This window comes from Eublepharis macularius, chromosome 19 (assembly GCF_028583425.1).
Source record: "Eublepharis macularius isolate TG4126 chromosome 19, MPM_Emac_v1.0, whole genome shotgun sequence".
Taxonomy (NCBI): domain Eukaryota; kingdom Metazoa; phylum Chordata; class Lepidosauria; order Squamata; family Eublepharidae; genus Eublepharis; species Eublepharis macularius.
The window spans coordinates 2,309,374-2,337,235 of record NC_072808.1 but is presented as its reverse complement, the minus strand read 5'-3'; the positions used below and the strand labels follow the sequence as shown (position 1 = coordinate 2,337,235).

The 27,862-nt window shown below is 43.0% G+C and overlaps 1 protein-coding gene and 2 non-coding genes across 5 annotated transcripts in view; 1 reads left to right on the top strand and 2 right to left on the bottom strand.

The window, feature by feature from the left end:
* Nucleotides 1-17,574, top strand: part of TEX2 (testis expressed 2) — a 72,867-nt gene extending 55,293 nt beyond the window's left edge. For all 3 annotated transcript variants that reach the window (XM_055003260.1, XM_055003262.1, XM_055003261.1), the window contains exons 8-12: nucleotides 4,587-4,719; nucleotides 9,323-9,448; nucleotides 12,474-12,683; nucleotides 13,912-14,032; nucleotides 15,233-17,574. In XM_055003260.1, the coding sequence (XP_054859235.1) occupies nucleotides 4,587-4,719; nucleotides 9,323-9,448; nucleotides 12,474-12,683; nucleotides 13,912-14,032; nucleotides 15,233-15,355 (713 nt within the window). In that variant the 3' untranslated portion in view covers nucleotides 15,356-17,574. The remainder of the gene's footprint in view (nucleotides 1-4,586; nucleotides 4,720-9,322; nucleotides 9,449-12,473; nucleotides 12,684-13,911; nucleotides 14,033-15,232) is intronic.
* LOC129346656 (small nucleolar RNA SNORA50) lies at nucleotides 17,435-17,573 on the bottom strand. The gene has a single exon (XR_008598822.1). It is a non-coding gene; the product is annotated as a small nucleolar RNA SNORA50 (small nucleolar RNA).
* A 433-nt stretch (nucleotides 17,575-18,007) lies between the features above and the next one.
* LOC129346652 (small nucleolar RNA SNORD104) lies at nucleotides 18,008-18,070 on the bottom strand. The gene has a single exon (XR_008598818.1). It is a non-coding gene; the product is annotated as a small nucleolar RNA SNORD104 (small nucleolar RNA).
* Nucleotides 18,071-27,862: the final 9,792 nt, after the last annotated feature.

Genomic DNA, 27,862 nt, shown 5'->3' with positions numbered 1-27,862 from the left:
TGTGTGTGTGTGTGAGAGAGAGAGAGAGAGAGAGAGAGAGAGAGAGATCAGCTGATCTTGTTTATATTGTATATTATATTAAATTCTCTTGGGTGGTGTCACATGATCACATGATCATATATGAAGGGTCAGAAGCGTAAGGCAAACATCAAAGAAGTGTCTGAAAGAGAGAGAGAAAACTAAGACACAATTGTATGGCCTGATCCAGCTATGACTATGTGAAAGAGGCTGCAGCATCACCCGGACTTGTATGCTTTTCCCACCACCTCCATCCATATTCAGCTGAGTTATTAAAAGACTTGCACGGCAAACCATAGCCAGTCATTACATCTATATCTCAAACTGTAGTTTGCAGTCTTCTCTCTAAACAAGGATTCCTAACACTCGTTTGGAATCCTGGTTTGTAAGAAAGAGCACAAGCTATAGTTTGCGATATGGTGATAACTACAGTTTGATGTGGAGGAAGTCTAACTATTGACAAGGCCCCCTCTTTCCCAGGCTGTTCATGGCTTCTCATGGCCAAATCATGCCTGTGCAGTCTAAACTGTGGCTGAGCACAAATGGCAGTTTTTAAACAAAGTTGAAAGCTGTGTGTTACAGATGGGCATCTGGTCTGTCACATGCTTGCATTTCTTTTGTCTCATGCTCTGGTCGGCCAGTTTTGTGAAGCGCTACAAAAACTTGCAAATATTGCAGAAATCCTGATTGGCCTATTAGATGTACACAACAGACCACAGTTTTGTTCATAAATTCTGACTTCATTTGCTGCTTGCCTCCTTTCACACTTCTGAGCAGACTCCCCAGAGGCTATCCCAAGCTCCCTTGTGTTGCCAGACAACTGGCTGACTCTTACGATATATTCAGCCTACTCACGGTTGGTTGTATGCAGTAAAAATGTAGGGAAACATGGGGCATATAAAATCGCCTCCTCCTCCTCAAAACACCTTTTTATAGCCCTGACCTGCCTGCTTTCTCTCTTGCTGATCATTGGATACCCTTCTTCCCCTTCTATCCAATTGCTTCACTGCATTCTCTAAACTGTATCGCAAAAATTAACCGTTTTTACAGTCCTCCCCTGCAGCCCAACCTTACCCTTTTGCCTCATGTGTTTTTTCACCAAGGGAAAATAAAAAGGGTAAGAAGGAATGCATTGTTGTGGCCATGTGGCTTGCTCACTTAGAGCCAAGCTACAAGTGACACCTGACACAGGTTGGACACTTGTCAGCTTCCCTCAAGTTTTGATGGGAAATGTAGGCAGCTTGGCGGAATGTTGGACAAGTGACAGTTGAAAAGTCCGTTGGGCAGCCGTTGGAGAGCAAAGCTGCAAGACCAGGATGCCTACATTTCCCATCAAACCTTGAGGGAAGCTGACAAGTGTCCAACCCGTGTCAGGCGTCACTTGTAGCTTGGCTCTTACTTCATCCTGGGATATAAAGGGGAATTTGAAGTGAGGGTTCTTATGGGAAGGAAAGTCTCTCATTCAGTAGATTATGAACTGCTTTGGAGTGTTAACAGCGTTTGTATGAAATAATAGCTTTAGTGCAAGCTGGCCAAGTGATTAAAAGCACTGAACTGGAGTTTAAGGTATAGTTTATAAACTGTTTTATTGTAGTATCTGGATGTAGCCTCTAGTGGTACAGAGAGGGGAGATGAAAATGGAAATGATTGATGAAAACCAGTATAAGACAGCCCTCTTAAACTGTTGTGTCTCAGCTCGTGACTATCCCTGTTGAGGACTATTAACTACAGGGCTATGTTAAGCGGCACATCTGCTTTTTATTTCCTACAAATTTTCCTGTATTGGACAATTAAAATTTGTACAGACTGGAAGAAAATATCCCTTCTCGGTAATCTGATCAAATTGTTTCATTTCCCTAATTCATTACGTGGTTTAAAAGAATGTTGGTATTTGGAGCATGCCGATTACATAAGCAGAAACCAAAGGAATATTTTGTATTTGGTAATTCTGATCTCAAGAGTCGCATTCATTGCAGTGGAGGGTACTCAAATGATTACTGTTCATGCTTTGATAATCTTGGAAGGCTGTGCTTTTAATAAGTAAATAGCAAGTTTGGCTGTTCCTAAAACCACACAATCTTCAGGGTTTTTTCTTATTAAAATACTAATTTCCTGGCATCTAAAATGCAGGTATTCAAAATGACGAATGCCTTTGGAATTGCAGGACATAGCTTTTAATGAGTTCTTATTGCTTCCATATCTTTTAATAACTTTTCTCATTGTGGTTTTTGGATAGAAATCCCTCAAACCCCCTCCCCCCCCAATTTGCCAGGAAGATAATTGTGTTGTAATCCAGGGCATTTATTGAGATCAAACTCGTGTTTGCTTCATAAACGAACTCTTCTGTATTTTGCAGAGAAATTTCCCATTTCATTTTGAATTGGTTAGGTTTCTTACCTCGGTTGGAATATGTAATAAATCACTATCTTGTATGCTTACAAATAAGTGTCAAATTCTTTTCATTAATCAAATTCTTTTGATAACTAATTTATTGCTAGAAGAATATTTCCACCCCTTCTCCTTAAACATTCAAGGACACCTGTGGTTATCACTACTCAGTGGAAGGACTTTCCTAGCCAGTCTTGGAAAACTGGGGGAGGGGGGGTGAATCTCAGTCACAAAGAGTATTTTTTTAAAAATAACTTGGTTCAAAAATTTGCAAGATATTAAATGTTAGGGTTGTTGCGGGAACCCAGAAGCTTCAGTTTCCAATATGGATTTTGTAGTCCCATTGGAGTGGAAAGTTATCTTGAATTACCCTCTGTCCATTTTTTAAAATTTACTTGTGGAAGGGGGCCCACAGTGGCTAAATGTGCAATCTAGCTCGGATTTAAAAATTGGAGTATGCATCCTGGTGCACATCCAAACATGCACATCCATTGAACATGAGCATTTGCGCTGGAGGGAGGCGTCCTGACGTGTCATCCCGTTGGACAGCTGCTGTATTAGATGAACGTTAACTTATGACCATGATTCCTAAAAGCGAGGATATTGAACAGGAACTGCAGTGAGTCTGTGGGGGTAGGAAAAAAAGGGGAAACTGCATAGAAGCAAAAAAAGGATGTAGCTAAACGTATTTCATAAATGTCAGTTCTAGAAACTGCCATACTGTAACCTTGTTTATTCTGATTTGGTGAATTAGCTGGATGCATTTGGACCCTTGGTTGTCCTGAGCAGCTCGTGTATGCTGAAGCGGTTTCTGCATGAAGAGAATACTTTTTTTCCAAATTCATAGTAAATATTACATTTCAGAAGCTTTGAAATACTTCCTCTCCATTTCCTGCTGTCATTAGCAGAGTTCTGAACCTGTTAAGTAGCCCTTTATGTCTCTGTCGATCGCAGATGTTCTCAAACTGGCTGCCCTGTAATTGCCGGATGGTACTCAGAAGAACAGAGCATTGTCACGGCAGGGAGTTCTGTTTTGGCCTAGAGAACATACCCATTGCAAGTAATTCTGAATGAATGGATATTGTGGTTTCACTGCCTGTTTAAAACGAGTGGCAATTCAGCCATCGAAGAGGCCTCAACTTTCTAACTTAATCCTAAAGCTAGGGTGAAGGGAGCATCAAATTCAGCAGGCTTTTTGAGCTCCCAGCTTCCAGACGCAGCCCTCTTCTTCATTTCTCCTGCCCTACCTGAGAAGCTGTTCTGGAAATTTGGAGACTCTTCAGGAGCAGTTTCCAGCGCTGCCTTAAGGCGCTGCAGTCGAGGACCCCAAAAGTAGCCAAGATAAGGGTCCTGGCCAACAACTATAGAACTATGTTCTGTGGCATATTTTCAAGTGAAATATGCGAGGGGAAATGCGGCAGTAGTTGACCTAGACTGGCGGTAGCAATTTAGCAAGTGTGCCACATATCAAAGTTTGATATGTATGTGTTGGCACTCCAGCGGACAGTAGAGGACACATCCAGCCGCCATACTTTGGTATGGCTTTACGTTGAGTCTACTTTAATGTAGTCGGGAGTGCAGGGCTGAATCTGTAATCTAGTCCACAGGTCCTCCTGCTTCAGTCTATGAGCATCTGCATACTCCGTCCTGATGCATGTGTATCACCAGTGGTGTGGTGGTCACTTATTAAATGATAGACAACCTGTGGCAAGAAAAGATGTCTTGAAAATTGCCTGAGATGGCCGCAGGTCTAATTCCTCTGTACTGGAGCAGCTTCTCCTATAATAAGAATTAAAATTTCCAACCAAAGATTGGTCCAATAAAACATACAGTTCTAAGATCAACATAGCAATCGCTGTCTGTGTCGTTAATATGTTAACATGTCTTAGACTCACTAACTTGCATTGTATGATACTAGGTTATTATATGAGAACAAAATAGCTCTGACTTGTAAATATAGCACTGACTTATTGTGAGTTTTGGTTTGAAAAAGAGGTGAGGACCAATCAGGGATCTTTTAAGTGAGGCTTAAAAACCTATAACATTACAAGTAACACGGTCACTTTCTAAAGTAGTTTTTATTATGTTTAATCCAAAAAAATGTTTGGCAGTGTTTCTTGTTCATTGTATATGCAGTTCCTGTATGTTATACTTGAAATGTTCCCTGTTGTCAATTTCAGGGCTTTGGATCGACTTGGAAATATCCTACAATGGATCTTTTTTAATGACCCTCGAGACCAAAATGAATTTGACCAAACTTGGTAAAGAGCCTCTGAGTGAAGCGCTGAAAGTTGGAGAGATTGGCAAAGAAGGGTAAGGGAAGTTATTACTTCGTTTCTTTTTTAGTATACAGAAAGAATAAAAGTCACTTCCAGGGGGGACATCAACTGTGAAAGAGCTGATGAATCAGGAATTATTGTAATGGTGATTATCCTAATCATGGAGAAGGTGTTGATACCGACCTCTCTAAATGTATGTTTGATGAGCAAATGATACGTATTTTGGATGTTTGGACTTTGGGGTGCCTGCAAACAGATGTAACTTCGTTAAGACTTACCCAGCTAAAGTGCTACGAGCAGTTTTTTGAACCGTGATGATTGTATTCATAAACAAAAATTAACTTTTTTTGTAACTTCTAACCAGCCCATCCAAAGGAGGGGAAACAGTAAACGTTTTGTAAATCTTTATCTCCCCCTGGTGTGGGGGGAGGGGCATTTTGTCCCATTCTGCATCCCCAACATCTGAATACACGTCCAGCTATTTACATTTTTCAAAGATTGCAGACAGCACTGCAGCAAGGTAGCATTGTTCCCTCCTTCTCCCTCTACTCAAACATTCAGTTTCTTTTAGGAATTTTGGTACAACTATGGTACAACTGGGACTAAAGCTCCAGTTTTCAACTAACGTCTCATTCCCCATTTATTCTAACGTTGCAGTGTATTTGCCTAGCATCTCCTGTCTTCTTTAATATGAGGCATGGCTGTTGGATGTCCACAATGATTCTCCCCTCCCTCAAGGATTCTTATATAAATCCCCTTTTTCTAGTACTTAAGAATTAGTATTAATATTTTAACTCGTACACACTTGACCTACATCGGTGTATCTAACATGCTGTGCCAACTATTCAAACTTTAATCGCCTTGAGAATATACTTTTTTAAAACCTTAAAAAAAACAGCTTTCCATAAATACCAAAGTTCTGTTCCCCTCCTGTTGGTAGAACGAGGTCTTCCTAGTTAGTACGTAGAAAACGCTGCTCATTTTCTCTAACTTGTATTTGTGTTTGTTCTTTTCTCCTTTGTTTTTTCTTCCTTTTAATAATATTTGGATTCGTCAATCTGTGGATTTGTATTTATCTGGTGAGTGGTATTTGTCGCATCACCTCATTCCTTGTGGAGTGTTGATTCTGTTGGTGCTGAAACTGTTCAGAGAGTTCTCTTTTGCTTTCTCCTGGAAACAAAAGAAACGTTATGTTCTTATTAAAATAACGAATTATCTAGATGCGGAAGTCACCTTTGGATGCAAGGTTAATATTGTGTTTAGTTTGGCTGTGAAGACGGCATTACTTAGTACCTAGACCTGAAGTAGTTACGTTTTTAATTCTTCTTAGATGTCCTCTTGCATATATGATCAAGGCTGCCTAGAGGACTGCAAAATAGATTCTTTCAACTTGATGATGTGTTCTGATTGCAGATTCTAGCATGGAATAGCTATAATGGTTTTTTACATTCTGAACAAGTAGAAGAGAAGGAGAGCAAAGGAATAAAGTTCTCCCCCCACCCACATTTTCTTGGGTTGTTTTGAAGTTGAGCGTATGTCGCTCTCTGCGGGAATGAGGAGGGGAGAAGGACACGTGGCGTGCTCTCTGTGCTGGGAGATGCGCGTGTCTCTGCCAGAAATAGCAGTACTTTCCCCTGGTGTCTGAGAAGTTCTGGAAGTACCGAACGTATTTTTAGCCTTCTAATTTGATTTGGGGGCCCTCTCAACAAGGCACTTATTCCCCCCACCTGCAGTGTGACAGCAGTACAGCTTTGGGAATAGGCATACCATCTGATGGGCTGTTGGAGCACCTGTAAGGTTCAGGTTCAATCAAACATTCCTTGCAAACATAGCCTTCTGAAGACGAGTAAGAAGAAAGGAATAAAAAAATTAAAATTCTGAATTCCTTGAATACTGACCATGATTTATTCATGACGTGGATCTTGACGGTGCTAGAATTATATTTCACATGGACACATTAGATTTAATGCAGAAAATCTGAGAAGGTTTCCTTTTTTTTTTAACCTCACAGCAGCCACATGGGCTGCTAATCTAATCCAAAAAGCAGCCCTGGGAGGAGCAGAGTTTTAATACTTTCCTTGCCTGCCAATTCCCCAATCGAAGCTTAAACCAGTTCAGTGCATCATTAACGATGTGCAGCTTATGCTGGACGATGGTACTCTTCTCTTGCAGGGATTAGGAGGCACACATTTTCTTGCCCACATACAACTCCCTTAATTTTAAACAACTTCTCACCAACCATAATGCGCTTCCTAACACGGACGCGGACTCTGGGATCAGGGCCTGCACCAAAACAAGATGCCAACTTTGTCCTCACAGAATCACTGGGCCTGACGGTGACGACACCAGCCATGCCGTCTATGTTATATATATGCTATCAAGTGTTAACAATGCCCTTCCACTCTCGATACTGGACAAACAGGTCCCTGTGCAAAAGACTAAAATGGACAGAAATCTGGTGGATGTTGCCTCCTTGTAGGTGCAGTTTTATAAGTGGTCACGTTCACTTGCTGAGTTCAACCCAAAGAGGTGAAGGAACCAAGAAAAAGGAACACGCGTCACATGGATTGACTGTTCTTAGAGAAAGCAAAAGAGCAGGACTATAGAGTATTTTGCTACACAGATCTCTGTTTTTCAAAGCGGCACTTATCTTTACAACAGTGGGCAGAAGGAGGGAGCAAACTGTGTCTGTCTTTAGTCTGTGCTCTCCCCTGACCCCCATACTATTAGATCCCTGCTTATACTAAAGAATAACGAAAGAGTTAAAAGCTCACTGTTCAATGCTCATCCTCCCTCTTTCATTTTGGATCTCAGTTCTGTGGTTCTCTCTCCTGCACTGCTTCTTCCACTGCTAAGTTCTGGTCCCGAAAGTCTGCAGTCAACTCCTGAGTCCTAGCAAATGGATCACACCTCATCAGTCAGCCATGACTACAACCGTGGAGGGCTGCTTGAGGGTCGCCCCCCCCTCCACCGAATCTTGGAGGACTCTAACACCCCCCCTACCTCATTTTCAAAGTTCTTGAACACAAAACCTTGACGGTTTTTTAAACAGAACCCACTTGGAGTTGCTTTGGAGCATGCTTTAGTGCTGTACTCCATCGGATTGCTGTTCCAAATTTGCTCCCCCTACACCCATGTTAAAAGATTAAAACAGCTTGCATAAACATATGGATGAGACTCTGCCAAGGGGAAGGGGGTTGAATATTAAAAAGAGCAGTTGGAATGGAGGTTCTACACAAGCAAAAGCGTAATCACCCTTTCTCATTCATATACCCTTTCTTCATTCAGTATGTGCTTTTGCTGAAGCAAGGTGTCATTGTCTAGTCTTTTGCATGGGTGTGCATTCCCAGCTGGAAAGAACCACAAAGTTGCTGCCAAACGTAAGGTAGCGAAGTGTGGTGGTAATAAAATCATTCTTCCATTTAGTTCAATGTTGCTCGAAAGAGAACTCAGATTCACTGTGAGATTCTAACATATAAATTTAATTAAATAAATAAATAAAATAGAAAGAACCTTATCTTTAAACTCTGAAGTGTATACATTTTACTGTGACCCTACCTGCCTTTATATCTGCTTATGAAATACCTTGTGAAATTAAAGTTTCACACATCTGAAGAATAAAGTGCAACCTGGGTCCGAACAAGTTTTGGGAATTGTGGATTAAAGTTTCATTAACTGTGGGAGGAAAGATCAAGATGGGTCACCATGTTAATCTGTCTGTAGCAGTAGAAAAGAGCAAGAGTCCAGTAGCACCTAAAAGACTCACAAAATTTGGGGTAGTCTATGAGCTTTTGTGAGTCACACTGCTCACTTCCTCAGATAGTCTTTGTTAGTCTTACAGGCGCTACTGGACTCTTGCTCTTTTCTGCTAATCTGAAGAAGTGAGCTGTGACTCATGAAAGCTCACACCCTGCTACAAATTTTGTTAGTCTCACAGGTGCTACTGGACTCTTGCTCTTTTCTACTTTGGCAGGACAGAGCTTTATCCTGAAGTTTTGGGAAACCTTAAAGACAGTTCAGTTGCCTTCAGAAGCCAAAGTGGATTAAAGAAGCCTGTATAAAAAGGACCTAACTGCCGCTAGCATTCAGTTTGATAGATGAATATGTGCAGAGGCAAATAAGTATAGATGTGAGAACCATGAAAATTCTTCTGGAAGTGTACAGCACTTGCAAAATCAGTCATGAGTCTAACAGAAAAATCTGTTGGACTTCCGAAGCATGCCCCATTGAGTCCAGAATTGTGCTTGGTAGAAGTTCTTTGTGTGTAGTATTTCGGTGGTGTGACTGTCTGCATTGCATTTAATTTGCTGGGGGGGGGGAATCACTTATGAGAAGGCAGCCATTCTAAGCACCTTAAAAACCATTTCATGTTCCACGTGATTGCATGCAGGGCGTTCCATTGTTCGGCACGAGCGTTTCCTTTTAAGCTTAAGCACAGCTCAGCCCAGGTGTGTGGAAGGAAAAGGTATTGCAGCCATGTATGTTGTTTTGGTCTTCTGTATCCATTTTTAAGCAGATAACAGGAAACGATGTATAGGTGGCAAGTCCCCTGATCTCACAAAGCACCCAAAACTGTCCCGTCCCATGTTGTGAATAAGGCTTCGTTTAGAATCTAAACCTTGTGCCCCTCGTTTTAGTTTCAGACCAAGGGCGTATTGCCTGGCGGACAGTGATGAAGAATCCTCGAGCGCCGGCTCCTCGGAGGAAGACGATGCTCTAGAGGCAGCCGGGAGCGAGAAGCCTTTAGCGCCAGGGGCAGAAGGGTGAGTCTGTCTCTGTTTTTGCTGCTTGATGGATCTTGGTGTGTTCACCGCGGGTATGATCACTGCGAGCTTTGTCATCTGTAATCCCCTACTACTACTTGGTGATCTCTGTGTATCACAATGGACTGTGTGCCTGCAGAGAGCCACAATTTGGAAACATCTAGGTGCAAGAAATCTTCGTCTCTCAGACGTGTGTCTCAGACTGTGCACAACAAAGAATTGCACCTTCCCGCGGGATTCTTTTTTTGTTTGTTTGTCCATCACAGCTACTTGAGGGAACTTCCCTGTGAGATTTTTTTTCCCTTTCAGTGTTACTTACCCATTTACAAATGACAATTAAATTATAAGCGAAGAAAATCTTCAAGGGCCTTGTTCATCTTCATCCTCCGGTTAAGCCGCTCAGTTCAGCATGGGGTCTACAGCTTGTTCTGTCCCGAGCAGTCATCTTGAAGCTACGCTCCTGACTGCTCTGTGTTGTACAAAATTTATCCTGTCTCAAACAGCAAGTCCCGACAAGTACAGCTGGCTTAAAAGCTTTCAGAGAGATGGGGAGAGAATCATTACTCGTTCCAGTTTGTGAAAATCCGGGGTCTCTTGATTTAACATCTGCAAGAGCCAGCATGCAACTCTTGGGTGACTTTTAAGGCATTTAGCCCTTAGTTTGTGAAGGCAAGATAAAGGCAAGTTGGGAGTGTGCGTGTGTGTAAAGTGCCATCAAGTCACAGCTGACTTATGGCAACCAGAGGTGGTTTGCTGTTGCTTGCCTCTACGTAACAACCCTGGACTTCCTTGGTAGGTAAAATTCCATGGGGGATGTCGCATCACGATGTTTTCTTGGCAGACTTTTTGTTACAGGGTGGTTTGCCATTGCCTTCCCCCGTCATCTGCACTTTACCCCCAGGAAACTGGGGACTCATTTTACCGACCTTGGAAGGATGGAAGGCTGAGTCAACCTTGAGCCGGCTACCTGAACCCGGCTTCCGCCAGGATCGAACTCAGGTCGTGAGCAGAGCTTGGGCTGCAGTACTCCTGCTTAGCACTCTGCGCCACGGGGCTCTTCTTGGTAGTCTCTTATCCAAATACTGACCAGGGCCAACTCTGCTTAGCTTCCAAGATCTCACAAGATTGGGCTACCTGGACCATCCAGGTCAGGACAATGTTGGGAGTAGAGGCTGCAAAACCCTTTAAGCTGTATCTAAGCCATCAGGAAAGATCAGTTTGCCAATCCAAAGTGTTCTGAAGAAAGTCAAGATGACTGCCTCTTACCAGTAATTTTTACTGTCATATTGTGATAGAAATTGATTTTTACTGGCAGAGATCCTCAGCTAGTATAAGTAAATTACGTAAATCAGCAGGTAATGAGCCTGGGGTATGTAGATGAATGTGCATACATGTCATAGAGGCCATAGTGACGATGTGGCATCAGGCTGCTACCAGTCTAAGAGCCTTCTCTACTGAAACCACAAATGCGCACAGCCAGAGAAATATACACCCAAGTACCCAGTATTCCTAGAATTATTGTTACTGGCACTGAGTTGTAATTAAGATTGCTAATCACTTTCCGTAGTTCCATCTTTCTACTTTTTTGCTAATATTCCTGAACAGCAATAAATGCCTTCACTTAGGAACATGTGGAAGCATTGTACACCGAATCAAACCATTGGTCCTGCTGTCCCAGGGCATGGATAACACGGATGAGAGAGGCGACATCTACAAGCCTGGGCAATAACTCTGTGCTCGGGTGTGTTTCCAGACCAGCCTTTTAGAAACTGATGAATAAATCACCATCGACCACGCCAATTTAAATTATGACAAATGTATTAAAAATAGCCACCTGTCCCAGTTCCAGCGCCATCTGGAAAGGAGAAGGCATTCGGGCTGAATGAAAAGAAAATTACAAAACATTTGTAAACAGGAAGCCGTTTTCTGCAGGCTTTTTTTGGTTAAAGTTAACTGAGTATCTGTATGTATCTGTCTTAAGACACTTTTATTGACTGACGTGGGTCAATATAGTGTCTCAAGAAATGCATAAATAATTTAACAAATTCAGTGGGTGGTGGGAGTTTCTGAAACTGCTGCTTATGTTGCTGTAATGCAAAACATTCTTCAATAGTTATAGGCCCCATTAGGCTGGGGGTGGGGGGGACTCAAAGAGGAACAGCTTATCTCTGCGCTCTTCCCCCCCCCTCCCTCCGTGACAGTATATTCTTGGGTAAAGATTGGCCAAGCAGCCACATATCCATGCAGTTCTGGAATAGCCCTTTACGTAGATATCTTTGCAGTGTTTAGCACTGTTTCAGGTATCTCAGTTATATGGCTTGACTGTTCTCCAAGCATCAGGCTTTATTTTTTTTTAACTTTATTTCACTTATCTTTTTAAATAGCATGATTTCAAAAACTGATTTCTAGCAGCTTTAAGACCCCAGTCGGTTAGAAACTGGGAGTCCCGAACACATCATTGTACTATAACAATAATATAGAAGTTTCAACAACAAAACTTGCAAATCCTTAACATTGCAAAAGAAGCCATCTCAATCACCCACCAGATCTTCTTAAACAAGATTCCTCCCCCCTTCCTTTTCATTCCCTTCTGGGATTTGTAACTGCTGCTGGTTCTAAAAGTATTTGGGACGTTGCTTTTTGACATGAAACTTGTAGAGGGGGAATAAATACGCCGGTGCTTTGGCAGTTTTCTTCATATGGTTTTCTCGCTTCTAGCCTCTGTAAGCCCCTTCTGAAGTCAGAATGCTAAAAAAAAAAAGGCTTGGTGAATATTTCATGCAGTATCTTCAGATAGCTGAAAGCAGTGGTTGATTATCTTGTGTGGCCTGTAAAGCCCCCAGTTCGAGGGAGTATCTATATACAGGCAGTCTGCAGCCCTCTGGGCCTTCATGTAATTTTGGCCTCTGATCCAGTAACTTTAGCGTTCTTTTTATACCTGCTGGGCAGCAATAAGAACCCTTCTTTTCCAAAGCAGCTGTGAAATTCATTTGGGGGTCCTGTTTTTATTCCCTCTCTTTTATAGTTACGTGGCAGGGCACCGAACCAGTAAAATCATGAGATTTGTGGATAAAATTACCAAGTCGAAATATTTCCAGAAAGCAACAGAGACAGAGTTCATCAAAAAGAAGATTGAGGAGGTCTCGAATACTCCACTGTTGCTAACTGTTGAGGTACAAGAATGCAAAGGGACGTTAGCAGTTAACATTCCACCACCACCTACTGACAGGATATGGTAAGTGTCGCGAAGGAGAATTGGCTCCTTGGGGCTTTGTAGTAAGAGTTGTCACCTTCAAGATTGCCCTCACTTGTCATCTACTGTCATGCAACTGTCAAAACAGCACAGTTTGGTTTGTTGTACCTGTGTGCTTTGAAAGGCTTCTCTAGCACCACCTTTCCCCTCCTGGTATTTTGGACTCTGCATTTTCTATTTTGGAAAAGAGGTGCAGTGTTTTCAGACTGATTTTGACGAGATGGAATTAATTAGGCTGTGTGAATGTTCTTGTGAAAGGTATGTAACAGAATGATGGATTTACAAGCTGAAAGGCAGTATAGAAGTGGGCCTTGCTGACCTGACGAGCAATTTGCACAGTTTCTGGCAAAGATCTATTTTTTAAAAGCAAGTGGGAAAACAACGGGTATGAGTCATAGCTCCCATCAGCAGTAGGTTCTCAGGCCTAGCTCTTGCTGAAGTGATAAAGCTGTGTCAGACCTCAGGTGGGGTTCACGTAACAATGACACATCCATTCCAACTCTGTATAATCTCTTTTCCTGTGCATCGAAAATGAGCATGTCATGTAAAAAGCCGGCCCCTTCTCCTGTTTTGTTTTCTGTGTGGGGGGAATTTATATTTTTGTATCAGCTAATATCTCCAGATTGTTATTGGGAAACAGCCTTGAGTCTGAGTTCTGATTTGAGGCACAAACCTTTGGTTACTGTTTGTGATTCAAATAGTGGTGCTGTTGTAACCAGGGGTTTTTTTTCTGGGTAAAGAGGTGGTGGAACTCAGTGGTAGAACTCAAGACCGTGCAATGACGTCACTTTGGATCAGCTGGAACAAGGGGGGGAGTTTTTTTAATTTAAATCGCCCTCAGTGAAAATGGTCACATGGCTGGTGGCCCCACCCTCTGATGTCCAGACAGAGGGGAGTTTAGATGGCCCTCTGTGCCGCTGGAGCGGCACGGAGGGCAATCTAAACTCCCCTCTGTCTGGACATCAGAGGGTGGGACCACCAGCCATGTGACCATTTTTAAGAGGTGCCAGAACTCCGTACCATCGCGGTCCCGCTGAAAAAAAGCCCTGGTTGTAACCATGTGGCCTCAGACCTCACAATAGTCTTGAGCAGCATAATCTACCTCACACGGCAGTTGTTGAAGATAAGAAAGAATACACTGTGTGAATCCCTGATGGAGGAAGGGCAGACCTGAGTGCTAAATAAGAAAACTCGATTGTGTTCTCTTCAGGTACGGTTTCCGAAGGCCACCCTATCTGGAGCTAAAAGCTCGGCCAAAGCTTGGCGAGAGAGAAGTGACTTTGGTTCACGTGACGGACTGGATAGAGAGAAAATTGGAACAAGAATTCCAGGTGTGTATTTTCAAAGACTTTTGCATTTTGATTGGTGTTAATGACTTTGCTAGGTAACATGTGGCACCCCTCAGCAAGCGTCAGTGTTTTGGGGAGAAACCTGCCAAGATAAGAAATAACAATTGAAAATGCAGTATGCAAAAGTTACTGCGTGTGGACTTAATCTAGCCTCTGAAGAAGCTCAAATGCAATGCTTTTGAAAAATGCTGCGTTTTTTTTTACTTTTGGGGGATGACCTGAGCTTTGTGGTTTGGCGGCAAGATACAGGGTTGGATACAACGCAGCATTTGTGCGGATGCAAGGACTTCTGCCCACGGAGTGCAACTTCTGTGGCTCCCCCTCCTGCAGCCCATAATGCCCCCCGTTCTCTCCTCTCTCAAGGAACAGGATTTGTGGGGGGGGGGGTCGTTTCAGGCTGGCGGGATGAAACCTCACAATGGACCTTGCATGGGCAGAAGTCCTTGGGTCTGCGGAAACGTGCCGGATCCAGCCCATAATGAGGAGTAACTTTTGTCAGGAAGATGTTAAATGAGAAGAACAGCTTTGCTGGATCCAATCCGTGGCCCATCCACTCTGGCAAGAAATGTATTAACTTTAATACAGGTGTAACTTTAATATAGGTATACACCTATATTTAATATAGGTGTTCATGTCTGTTGCTGTAGAACCTAGATATTTTATATGTATTGCCTTGTGACTGTGTTGTTATCTGTACCCTGGAATGGTTTTGGAGCGCAAGAGCTGTCAATGGCCTTAAACTTTGCATTTCATAATTAGCATTCTTATGGGCACTTGCTTATTGGCTTGGATCCAAAGTTGCATAATAGAAAACATAAAGGATCGTAGCAGCACAGTTCTTGCACAACACACAGTACATTTCTCTTCATATATCATTGTGCCTAGGTGGGTGCATGGGGTCCATGCGCGAGTGGAAATTTAGTGCAAGGGGCTATCTTGTTTTTCTTACATTTCCACTTGTGCTGTAGCTCTAGCTAGAGATTTTACATTGGATCCAACCTGTTGACTGCCCTAAACTGTATAGCCGACACATCTAAAATGGCCAGGATGAAAAATATCAACTTAATGATATTCTGGTACCTTCCTCTTCAGGGGTTAGGCCCAGCTGTTAGGGCAATTGCCTCATTTTGGACCTGAATATATAATCTGAGCTGTGTTCTAATCCAAGTTTCCACTTTGCAGAAAATCTTTGTCATGCCAAACATGGACGATGTTTATATTCCTTTGATGCACTCGGCCATGGATCCTCGTTCATTGGTTTGCTCTCTAAAAGATCCCACTGAAGAGACAGCTGATCAGCCGTGAAATGTGAAAACTGCAGTTTACAGTATTAAGATTTTTGTTTCATTTTTTTTTAATGAAAATGTACTAGGTTTGTGTCCTTGTGCCACATCGTTTTCCTTTTTGAAGATGCTTTTATGCCGACGGTTGCCCAGTTTTCCAGGCATCGCTCCTATCTACTTAAGTTATGCAAGATTATTCCCGTTTCTAAAGTAGTTTGTATCTAGTTTGCAGAGGCTGCTGTTGAGGTTTCAGCATAGCAGCTAATGTGCAATTTTCTGCAGTAAATTAAGGGGAAAAAAGATTGCTATTGATCAGCTTTATGGCACAAATGGAGTTTAGTATGGGGGCATGCAACAGTGGTAATGCACACAGCGCATCGATGGTCTGCCTCTCTTGCAGTCCAATGAAACCTGTACCTCCCTAAGGAACAAATCTGTATAACTAGATTTTTTTTTCTCTCTCGTGTGGGTTCGTTCTCTCTCTCTCTCTCAGGCAGTTGGAGGTGTAAAATGAGCTGGAATGTTCTTTCACTTCTGCAGTCAATAGCTTGTGTCAAGCAATTTTGAAATAACTGTTTTCTGGAGTTAAGAATGTAAATTGGATGTATAGGTAATATTGTGAATCACTTCATGTGGATTATACATAGTAACTTATTTTTTCATGAAAAATCGCGATTCTTTTGGAAACGAGTAGCCATATAACACATGCAAACGTGCGCTGAATTGGCTAGTGTGAGATCCAGTGCTTTTCCATGTGAAAGAAACATTTGGTAAAAGCTATGAGACCAACCCATTGTAAGCCTTCTTAAACAAAAAAAGTGAGGTACACTGTGGCTTGTGATTTTAAGAATGCTAGACGCAGAGGACAGCATCTAACGGTGTGTCCATGTGTGTACACGCCACAAATGATCACAGCTATCCTGTCTGGAGGTGTTCAGCTTGATCGACTGAACTTGCATTGTGTTTGTTGTTGCAAGTTCTCACTGCAGTAGCGTTTATACACTATGGCAGATCCACACATTCTTAAAACTGTCGAGTTGCAAATCTTACGTGCAACTTGCTCCATCAGGAAAACCTTTTTAGCTATTGTTGGCAGCACCTTTTAGGCCATCTTGGTGTGTGAAAATAGGAGTAACAGGAACTGCATCTGACTTTGAAAAGCACTACTTCTGATAATGACCAGTATCTTAAAGAGAAACCGCCTCAGCTGTTTTCTTGTATCATGTGCATAAAAATCAGTCACTGTTCTGAACGCTACATAACTATCAACACCAGTAATGGAAGTTTTTTTCCTGGTAATATTGCCAACCTACTTAAGAGAATGTTAATTTAGTTTACAAAGGAGGCAAGCTCTTGAGGTTGCCTTTTAATAGCGTACTACGATTCAAGTTGTTTTTAGAACTTTTTGTACATTGCATTGAGTTACTATGCGTAAAACTTTTCATGATTTGCCTTCTCTAAATGAAGGTGTTCAGAGTGAAGCTTTTTTAAAAGCGCCTTGCCTGAAGAAATTAGCATTTAATATGGTTTTAAGTATTCATATTATTTGGACCCTGTTTTTACCACCTAAGGTCCTCTGACCCATTCTATTTTGTGTACCGTTCGACTCTTCTCACAATCAAAACATGACTTGCCTCTTCTTCAAGTATGCATGTCTTGTTCACAGCTCTTTTATCCATGTGCAATAACAATCCGAGTCTAAAGACTAGATGCACTAATACGCAAAGAGATTCAGATCTGACACAAGTTACTTCATTGCACTTCGTAATTAGACTACGTGGGTTATTACGATGGGCTTGCTTTGTTTTCGGAAATAAATTTATTCCCATGTCAAAGACCTCCGAGTGTTATTTCTGAACTGTTGGGAGGGAGGCAGCAACAGCATAACCAGGAAGGCCTGCTGAAAAGAAAAGCTGTTTTCATGAGTCCGTGTCTTCCACCAGGTGCAGGGAATAAACTAGTTTAAGATGCTTCTAGACTTCCATTAATTCTCGTCACTCAAGTATCATTTAGTGAAGCAAAGGCGAACCGAATTCCCAAGTCCTCTACTGGAATCTGAACTTTTACTGCAGACACAAAGCATACAAAGTACCAAAGGATTAAATGTAACTTGCTTTTAAAAGAACCACTCAGGTTTCAGCTGAGCAGGACCAGTTATAAGCAAGTGCTTTTTACTTTTGCACCGTAGCGTAGCCAGTGAGGCCATAAATGGGCCATACCCTGGTTCAAAGGCAGTGCTTCTAAGTCAATGAACGTTCACACAAAAGGAGTGTTTTTAGTCAGATTTTATTTATAGACAACATCCCCATCTCAGCATTGATTTAGCCTGTGGTTCCAGCTCTAGTCTCATCCTTGGTAGTCGTCTTACCTGCAATCAAGAGAAGCAGAAATTAGATTATTGGGCTCCTGCCTACTCAGCTTATGTAGTTAGTAACATCTCCAAGGACACAAACATGGGCCCCTCTTGAGTTTCTTAGGCACAGGATCAATCCCTAGTGCAGGGCCTAAATAATACCCTAAGAAAGCACTGTAAAAAAAAGTCTTTGCTTGTGCACGCAGCCACTAAACCCCTCACCACCCCAACGAATGACTGCATCTCAGGGGACAGATACATAGATAATGGGAGCGACAAATACAGCATCTCACAGACTGCCTTAGGCACTTGATACCGAAAGCTCAGATTCAAGTTCTCTTCATCCGCATCAGCAGTCTAACACGCCAAAAGAATCATCACAGCAGACAGCGATGTGCCAAGGCAGGATCGATCTGCTCTTCACCTAAGGAATACCCCCCCCTCAAAAAACCCCACCCCATCCCCAGCTCAAGGGACCGATTTCCCTATATAGCAGCTTCACCTAGAATGCAATTCCAGTCTCAAGCCACTTTCTACAGTGCACAGGACATGCTAGAAGCACATCTCGCATGCATTGGGCAAAATCCGCCAGCCAGCTTTAACCCAGCTATGATTCCAGATTCACCCAGAATTTATTCTGATTAGGCTCAACCCAATCACTAAAGCACATTTCTTGATCAATAACGAAAGGGGGGGGGCATACTTTTACACCAATTCTTTAAGAACCAGAGCTTGTGAGTAGCATATTTGCAAAAACCAAACAGCTAAGAATCTGAAAACATCTGTTGTTACTGACTGAAAGATCTGCAGTCTTGAGAATTGCATCAAGAAAAGAGATACAAGAATAAAGAACCCTACTGGGCAAAACCGTCATGCTGCATGCTGCATTACAAACCACGACTCCACCCATGAGGCTGGGCATTCGCTGCAGGATTCAAGGCACTTAGCAGACCTAGTAAGAGTTGGAAAACTGGAAATTTTAGGGGTGGAGCCTGGAGGGCCAGATTTGGAGAAGGGAGGGTATACTGCCACAGATCGCACCTTCCAAAACAGCCGGTTTCTGCAGAGGAACTGCTCTCTGTGGCCTGGAGCTCAGCTGCAACTTTGGGAAACCTCCAGTCCAGCCACCACGTGGAGGCTACAGATCCAGAGGAGTTGGCCGTGTCAGTCTGGAGGTGCAAAATGGTAAAGAGCCGAGTAGCACCTTTAAGACTAACCCACTTTGTTGCCGCATACGCTTTCGAGAGCCACAGTTCTCTTCGTCAAACGCATCTGACGAAGAGCTGTGATTCCCGGAAGCTTATGCTACAACAAAGTGGGTTTCTCCTATAGGTGCTAATGGACTCTTTACTATTTTGCATCTGGAACCAAGATTGACTTGAGGGCTGCGTGGACATACCCTGGACATACCGGGGGGGGGGGGAAGGATCTCGGAGATAGGGTGTGCAGAGAAATCTCGCCCACGCACCCACCCACCCCCCGCAACCTGCAGCTGCTGGAGCCTTTAGGGCTGCCCTGTGCATTCCGGAGAAGCTCCCGGGCCCCGGGAAAGCCCCTGCTTTCCACCCCGCAATGCAAACATATTACAAACCTTCCAAAAAAGCTCCCCGCGCTTGCAAGGAAAAGGCCGAGCTGGCTCGCCCCACTCCTATTTATAGACCCTTTCGGAAGCCCCGCCTCTGCCCCAGGGGCCAATTGGGTTGCTTTTCTACTGTCACGCGCCGATGTGACGCCCGCCGTAGAAACGCCAGAGATGCGCAGGCGCGCCGCCTCCCGGGCTGTAACGCGCGACGAGCTCCCGGTGCAGACTGGCACGTGACGCGCGAAGCCTGGCCGCGGAGTGAGGCGCCCCGAGATCTTCTGCCCTCTGCTTCTCTTTCTTCTACGTCGCTGTCGTCGTCATTTTTAAAAAGCCACCCTTATTTTCTTTATTTCTGGCACGTTTTATTTTGGTATCCACCTTGAGAAGCGGGATGGAGGGGCTGTATCTTTACATAAGTAAATACTTTGGGAATGCTTGTTTAGAGCCAGTGTGGCGTAATGGGCAGAGCATCAGAGACATCAGTAAAGGGACAAAGAGTCCAGTAGCAGCTTTAAGACTAACCCGCTTTATTGTAGCGTAAGCTTTTGAGAACCACAGCTCTCTTCGTCAGATGCATCTGACGGAGAGAGCTGTGGTTCTCGAAAGCTTACACTACAATAAAGCGGGTTAGTCTTAAAGCTGCTACTGGACTCTACTGTTTTGCAACTGCAGACTAATACAGCTAACTCCTCTGGATCTATGAGTAATGGGATAGGAACTTTACCACTATGTACAGTGTAAACTGCCACTTTACTACAAAAGTGGCAGGAAGAGGTGGGGGGGAAATCTCCCTGGCATATTTTGTAAAATGGAGTCAAGCAGATATTGCCATCCAAAGCAAAGCGAAACCCTTCTAAACCCATCAACTTCAATGGACTTAGAAGGGTGTACAGCTTAAGATTGCACTGCAAATTGGGCTAAAGCATGATAAACGCAAAAGAAGTCTCGTTTCATCACAAAAAATTCTGAAAATATAAATGCCAGCTGTCATTTGGATCAGTCGCTCATACTAATCACAGCACACAGCTCCTTCATGAGGCTCAGAGGAAAAGGAAAGAAAAAACACAGTCGTTCTATTAGCATAGCTAAAGAATTATTGTAGATAACGCGCTCCGTAGTTGATTGGTTGGAGCATATATTTTCCCCGCAAGAAAACTTCCCATCCTTAGCTGGTATCTCCATCAGATGCCTCCAGTTGTAGGATCTTCCTGAAATTTTTGAAAGCAGACAAAAATTGCAAATAGCTTTGTCAGTCCTTTTTTTAAAAAAAAAAAAATCAAAACATAACAGTACAGTAATATCAATTAAAATATCACAAAAGTAGTAAGCGAATTTCCAGATTCCCCAGAATCAGGGCTTTTTTCTGGGAAAAGAAGTGGCAGAACTCTCAAGACGGGAATGAGGGAGAAACACATGGGATTCTTTGAAATAATATTATTTCCACATGCTATTGCCGAGTATTTTCAAGAGGTGCCGGAACTCCATTCCACCGCGTTCCCGCTGAAAAAAAGCCCTGCCCAGAATATTAAGGAAAGACAGGTGCACTTGATGTTTTTGGTCACTAGGGGGCACTGATTGCTCACTTTAAAACCAAATAAAGGCAAGTGTGGGGAGGACAGAATTAAGCTCAAAATTATCTTTTGCCAGTTTATAGATGCAGAGGAGTTAGCCGTGTTAGTCTGTGGTAGCAAAATCAAAAAGAGTCCAGTAGCACCTTTAAGACTAACCAATTTTATTGTAGCATAAGCTTTCGAGAATCAAGTTCTCTTCGTCAGATGCCTGATACAGAGACTGGCGAAGAGAACTTGATTCTCGAAAGCTTATGCTACAATAAAATTGGTTAGTCTTAAAGGTGCTACTGGACTCTTTTTGTTTTTGCCAGTTTAGTTTCTATTAATATATATTTTAATGATATAGTCAAAGAGAAGAATTACATCAACATCATCATCTGGCGAAGAGAGCTGTGGTTCTCAAAAGCTTATGCTACAATAAAGTTGGTTAGTCTTTAAGGTGCTATCAACATTAAAGCAACAGGGAAATTGATAATTTCTTTTTTATTGGAATATGTCAATTCCGTTATCTCCTGTTGGGAAGATGGTACTAGAGTATTACTTCATTGGAATATGTAGACCTGAATAAGTCTGAATGAAATATCTCCTTGCTAAATGTTTATAATGTAAAAGGAGCAATAATGGCACAGTAAAAGTTTTGAACGGTTGTAAGGGGCCTTGCACGGGCCCCCTCAGAAGAGTATATTTTCTAGTGTTAAGTTGAATTGCTGTCCTTGAACTCATATCTAAACATGGTTTCAATTACAGAGTATTTCACTATATTCTAGTGAAGTTTCTTTCCCCAAATGGCCTATCTTGTTTTCTTCAGAACTGACATAACTTATTACAGAGAATCGAGGCGGTATTGCTGCCAAGCCACCAAAATTCCAATGTTTTCCCTGTTGTGTGTCAGTCTTTTTAAAGAACTGGTGTGTTGCAAGGATTTTTGTTTCCCTTTGAATACCATTACAACAACATCTTTTCATTTATAGACTGGAAAACACTATGGAGTCATCTGGCAGAGGAGTGGCCCATAAGAAAGTTGGTGATACAGGGCCAAGCTACAAGTGACAAATGACACTTGAACGGCAAGTGGATTGAGTGGAGGGCAAGTGAACAGGGAGAAATACACTTGCCATTCAAGTGTCATCCGTCACTTGTAGCTTGGCCCGTAGTTGGCAAAGTTCTGTCTTTCTGCATTGCTTAGCTTGTCATTCTTGGTTGCTCCATCATTCCCTGTCCAGCACCCACCAAGACCTTTCAAAAAGTTAAAAATTCTGCAAATCACCTGCAGAAGAGAAAGAAACAGAGCTAGGCGTCAGGCCCACTCTTCTCTCTTCCCCGACAAATACCTGCTTGACAAGGTTTTAAACCCTGAATTGGGCACATGCAGTTCTGCCGTGTACATCCAGCAAAATGGCCCCTTTTCAACATTACCTTTAACACCTTTCGTTTGCCTTTTTCTTAATGTTTTAAATTTAATTTTTGCATATATTGGAGGAGTACATTAATGAAAATATTTTTTTCCCGTTTAGAAAAATAAAATTAGATCATGAGAAAATATTCAGACTTGTTTTGCTTGTGTTTGCTATGGCAAGTGCAGTAATACATTACCCAGCTTTGCCTTTGCTGTGAGGAGGGGCACGGACTGTAATGACACATATATAGCTCTATATATGTATAGAGCTATGCTGAACCATGTTGTTTGCACCGGAGTGCAGAAGAGCATTTCAGCAGAGCTAAAGCTTTCGGGAGAGCAATTCTAAGCAGGTCTGCTCAAAATCTTACTCAGGTCTATTCAGTGGGGCACCAGGGTTGCAGAGGCAGGCAATGGTAAACCACCTCCGTTAGTCTCTTGCCATGAAAACCCCACCAGGGGTCGCCCTAAATCAACTCGTACTTGAGGGCTTTCTCCACCACCACTCCCAGGGAAGTGTTCTTAGAACCACGCTGCTGGCACAGAAGGGACTTTGCATTCTTGCCTCTTATTGTGGGCGCTGAAGTCCATCTGATGATAGCGGGACTTGTGGCAGGATCCCGTGCATAGATCTCTTTGTAAGAACACCCCCACCCCATGGCCACTGAGTAAGTGTGCATAGGATGGCAACCCTTGACCGTAAGCAAATGGATGAGTGTGATTAGAATGTTGGACTAGGAGCTGGGAGATCCAAGTTCAAATCCCTGCTCTGCCGTGGAACCTCGGTGGGTGACCTTGGGCCAGTTGCACACACTCAGCCTAACCTACCTCAAAGAGTTGTTGTGAGGATAAAATGCAGGAAACGAGAACGTAAGCCACTTTGGGCCCCCACTGGGGAGAAAGGCGGGGTATAAATGAAGTCAATAAATAAATACATGTTTATTTGGAAGAAATGCGTAATATGTCCAAGGGCTTTTCTTCCAAGTAAGTGTGCAAATAGGATGGCTACTTAATTCCAAAATAAAGTCAACTGATGAGGACTTACTTCTGAACAAATATACATCACTGGATGCAAATTGGCGTTCAGGGACCTGGATCCAGAGGTGCTGAAGCAGGTCTCTTCTAAGCCATGGGGTCACTTACTGAGAAGAAGGTGGTCCCTGGACTGATTCCAGCTTCTGCTTCCTTTCTTCCTCCCTCCAGCTCCTACCTGCCTTGTCAAGAGACGAAAGCGCTCATCGTTTGCACGAGTGAATCCTACACCCCCACGTGCCATCCTGCTGCAAGCGTTGCCGGATTTGAGCATTTATGTTTATAAATGGATACCCTCAGCCAGGCAGCCAACCTGTTCTTCAAAGGAGACAGAGTTGATACAGGTACACAATGCATAATGGGAGTACACTTTGAACAGAACACCGTTGGCCTTGCAGTCCCTATTAACGATAACAACAGCAAATAATATCTAACAAGGGCAAATGAGTAGGTAGTGGACCTTAGGAAAATAATTTGCTAGGCAGCGTTTGTTCACTCGCCCCGTTGAGTGTCTCCTTAAGTTGCCATTATATTTGTTCAAGGACATTTGGAGCTGGGGAAGAATTGGAAATGCCTGATTCCTCCTTTTATTACATCTGAAATTCACCTAGGTACATGCAGGTTGCCGTGACTTTTTCTCCCTAAAATTCTCCTGCCAATATGTAAAGCAAACATATTGCTCACTCAGCTAACTGGGTCTACAAGTTAAAATTGCCAAGGTATTTTTTTAAGCTTTTGTCGTTCTGTAAATGCTCTTTCAAAACTGACCTTTAGACTGACTTAATACTCTAATAGCATGAATGTAGGCTCCATTTTGTCAAACGTTGTACTGCTGGGAAAAATTCTGTGCAAATTATAACACTGCTATTCTACCATGCTTTAATGTTACATATTTTTGCCTCTATTACCTCCCTTTCTACAAAAGGGAATGAATGAACCATATGGTACAAGGACATGGTGAACACAAGAAACACAATGTGTGGATACTATGCATATCCCAAAGTACTTTGCATGTCTAACCTTCTGCCCATGTAAATCTTATTGCAAACAATAAGATCAGTCGGTATCTTTTATACGTCGCTGTGGGCTGCCCCAACTTTACACAATGTTTATTTAAATCCTGAATTCTCAAAATTCAAATCTGGGTCTCGTAGATCCTACTCTAGCATGTTCAGTCCATGAGACAGGTCACTATTGGTCCCGTTTTACAGAAAGGATTTACCATGCTTTGTGTTTGAACCGGATACATATATGAGACATGCCTGTTTCTAACCAACCAGAGAGGACAGCATTCAGACATGCTAGAATAACAACCAAACAGACGTGCAAGCACAGTAGGGTAGTTGTGCTGACTTCATTCCAGCAAAAGCAAACCAGCAAGGGAAAATCAGCCTAGCCCCAGCTGGATTGATCCATTTGCTCTGATTGATTCTTAGACTGATCTCACCTTTTCCCTCCTTCCTTTTTGTCTTGGGGTTTTTTTTAGACCGCAAACTGGACGCAGGGTTCAAGTCTTGTTTTGTTAATTGAGCACTCTCGAAAAAAATAGGAACTCAGAAAAATAAGGGGTGAAGACTATTATTGTAGCGAAAAAAGAGGTTGCTTCACAGATTTTGTTTTGATGTGAAACTGTCAATCACAACGCATAAATCCTGAACGTGGTGAGTGCTGTGAGATATATTACTGTGTATTTATATGTATTTATGTGTATCTTTGCAAAGTGCTTTATAATCTTTACTATGTTTCCTAAACACTACGACTCTTTGGGGCTGTTATTCCAGTGTTACGATAAAAAGATCTGAGGCTGATAATTGTGTGTAATTTTTCAAGCCTCCATGCGTAGCCATGAGCACTGTGAAAATGACATCAAGTCACAAGATTTTCACACATGATGATGCACATGCATTCTTCCCACACACACACACGAGTTATTTATGTATGTAACAATGTAAGGTATGAAGCAGTTGAGTCACTTGCTGCCATGTGGCAGACTGAATGTAGAAAAGGAGTATGTCAGGGAGAAGGCTGGGCTAGAATCCCCCTGGTACGTAGTTTTAGAGAGTTTTTTTTTCCTTTTGTATGGAGTAGCATTGCCCAGACACAACTTAAATGAGAATTTGGAAATAAAGCCTCATGATTGCAAATCGCTGCAGTCCTATGCATATTTACTCAGAAGTAAGGCCCACTTTATTCAATGGCACTTATTCCCTGCTACCTGCATAAGACTGAAACCTAGCAACATGGGTCTTCCCAGTTCCCACCCATTACTAACTTACCAAACCTGAGAACATGAGATGAGCCCTACTGGGTCATACCAGAGGTTCATCTAGTCCAGCATCCTCTTTCACACAGTGGCCATTCAGTTGTCTTGTCCCTGTGTTTTGTCTTCATTTTGACATAAATAACGTTTCATGCTGTACTTCCTGCATTTCATGGCCCCCTTGAACCTGCTGTTGGTTCCCACAAAAAATCTTCCTCGTCAATCCCTGTGTTTGAAGAAGTGGACTCCAGTCCACAAAAGCTTATCCTGAAGTCCTTTATGCCGTGCAATCCTGTGCAGAGCAACCTTGGACATGGGCAACATCAACAGCTGCCTGTACATGGGGCATTCTCCGAGGTGGCCCCTACCCTACAGAATGGCCTGCCTAAGGTCAGGAAAGCTCTCCTGACTTTCCGCAATGGATGAGAAACTGAACTATTCAAGAGGGCTTTTTTACTCAGACAGGAGGGCTGTACTGTAGGGCGGTGGTCTCAAAGAGGAGCTTCACTAAAGAGGTAGGGGCCACAGACTTCACCAGTATGTTGCCTTATGTCCTATCTGTTGCGGTAAGTTTGATCCTGTTGGGTAGTTCTATGTTACTTAAGGTCAGCCCTAGAATTGTTTATGCTAAGTTTCATTCAGCATTTCTTCAGCTCTGTACTGGATTTTTGCTAGGGTTATATTTCTGTAGCCTTGCACTGATACACCCTGTGCCATTGTTTATTGAAATGTGGTTGATATTGACTATACTAATCTCATACTAGGTAATCCGCCTTGAGTCTCCATGACATAAACAAACAAACAAACAAAAATAAATAGAAGTTGATAGGCTTGGAAGGGTGCAAACTGTGTTTATGATTGCTCTGTTCAGGTTCCACTCTACTCTGGTTTCCTTTTCCTCTAGGAAGTCTGTGAAGTGAAGGTGTGTGGATCGAGGACCAAAGGTTTGCACGCAACAAACCATGTGGTTTGTTACTTCTAGAGGTGGGATTGGGGCCGGAGCCTGGGAAGGGTGGAATTCAGGGGCAAGCTCAGTCAGGATGTGATGCTGTAGAGTCTACCCTCCAAAGCGGCCATTATCTCCTGCAGATAGATCAAGATTGGTAGCCGTGTTTGTCTGTAGCAGTAGAAAAGAGCAAGAAGCACCCAGAAGCACCTAGAAGACTAACAAAACTTGTGGTAGGGTATGAGCTTTGGTGAGTCACAGCTCACTTCTTCAGATACCATCTGAAGAATCAAGATATCATCTGAAGAAGGGAGCTGTGGCTCACGAAAGCTCTTACCCTACCACAAGTTTTGTTGGTCATATAGGTGCTACTGGACACTTGCTATTATCTCCTGGAAAACTAAACTCTATAGTATGGAAATCAGCTCTAATTCTGAGAGAACTCTGGGCCCCACCTGGAAGCTGGCAACCTCTATGCCAGCCAGTCATACACTCTCAGCCTAACCTACCCCAAAGGATTGTAGTAAGGATAAAATGTAGGAGGAACAGAATGATGTAAACCACTTTGGGTCCCCATTGGGGTGGGGGGGGGTGAAAAGAGGGGTATATAAATAAAGCAAATAACATAGTTTTAGGTTGGGTAGCCGTGTTGATCTGCAGTAGAACCGCAGGATTCGAGTCCAGTGGCACCTTGGGAGGCCAACAAGATTTTCAGATAGATCAAGATGGGTAGCTGTGTTAGCCTGTCTGTAGGAGAAAAGGGTAAGAATCCAACAGCACCTATAAGACTAGTAAAATTGGTGGTAGGGTAGCTTTCCTGAGCCACAGCTTACTTCTTCAGTTTTGTCTGTAGCAGTAGAAAAGAGCAAGAGCCCAGTAGCACCTCTAAGACTCACAAAATCTGTGATAGGCTGTGAGTTTTTGTTAGCCACAAAAGCTCCTGATAAGTAGAAAAGAGCAAGAATCCAGTAGCACCTCTAAGACTCACAAAATTTGTGATGGGGTGTGAGTTTTTGTGAGCTCCAGCTCTCCTCTTCAGATCAGCAGAAAAGAGCAAGAGTCCAGTAGCACCTCTAAGACTTCACAAAATCTGTGGTAGGGTGTGAGCTTTTGTGAGCCCCAGCTCCCTTCTTCAGATCAAGCCTCAAGAGACCATCTGAAGAAGAGCGCTGTGGCTCACAGAAGCTCACACCCTACCCCCCCCCCCCCAATGTTGTGAAGTCTTAAGAGGGGCTATAACACTTTCCAAAGCCACCGCTCCCTTCTTCAGGGCATCTGCCCAAGAAGAGAGCTGTGCCTCTGGGAAACTGGCGCCCTGAACCCCTTCCTGGTCTCTGAGGCGCCCCAGGGGCAGCCCCAGCCAGGCCTCGCGGCCTACAAGGCGGGGAC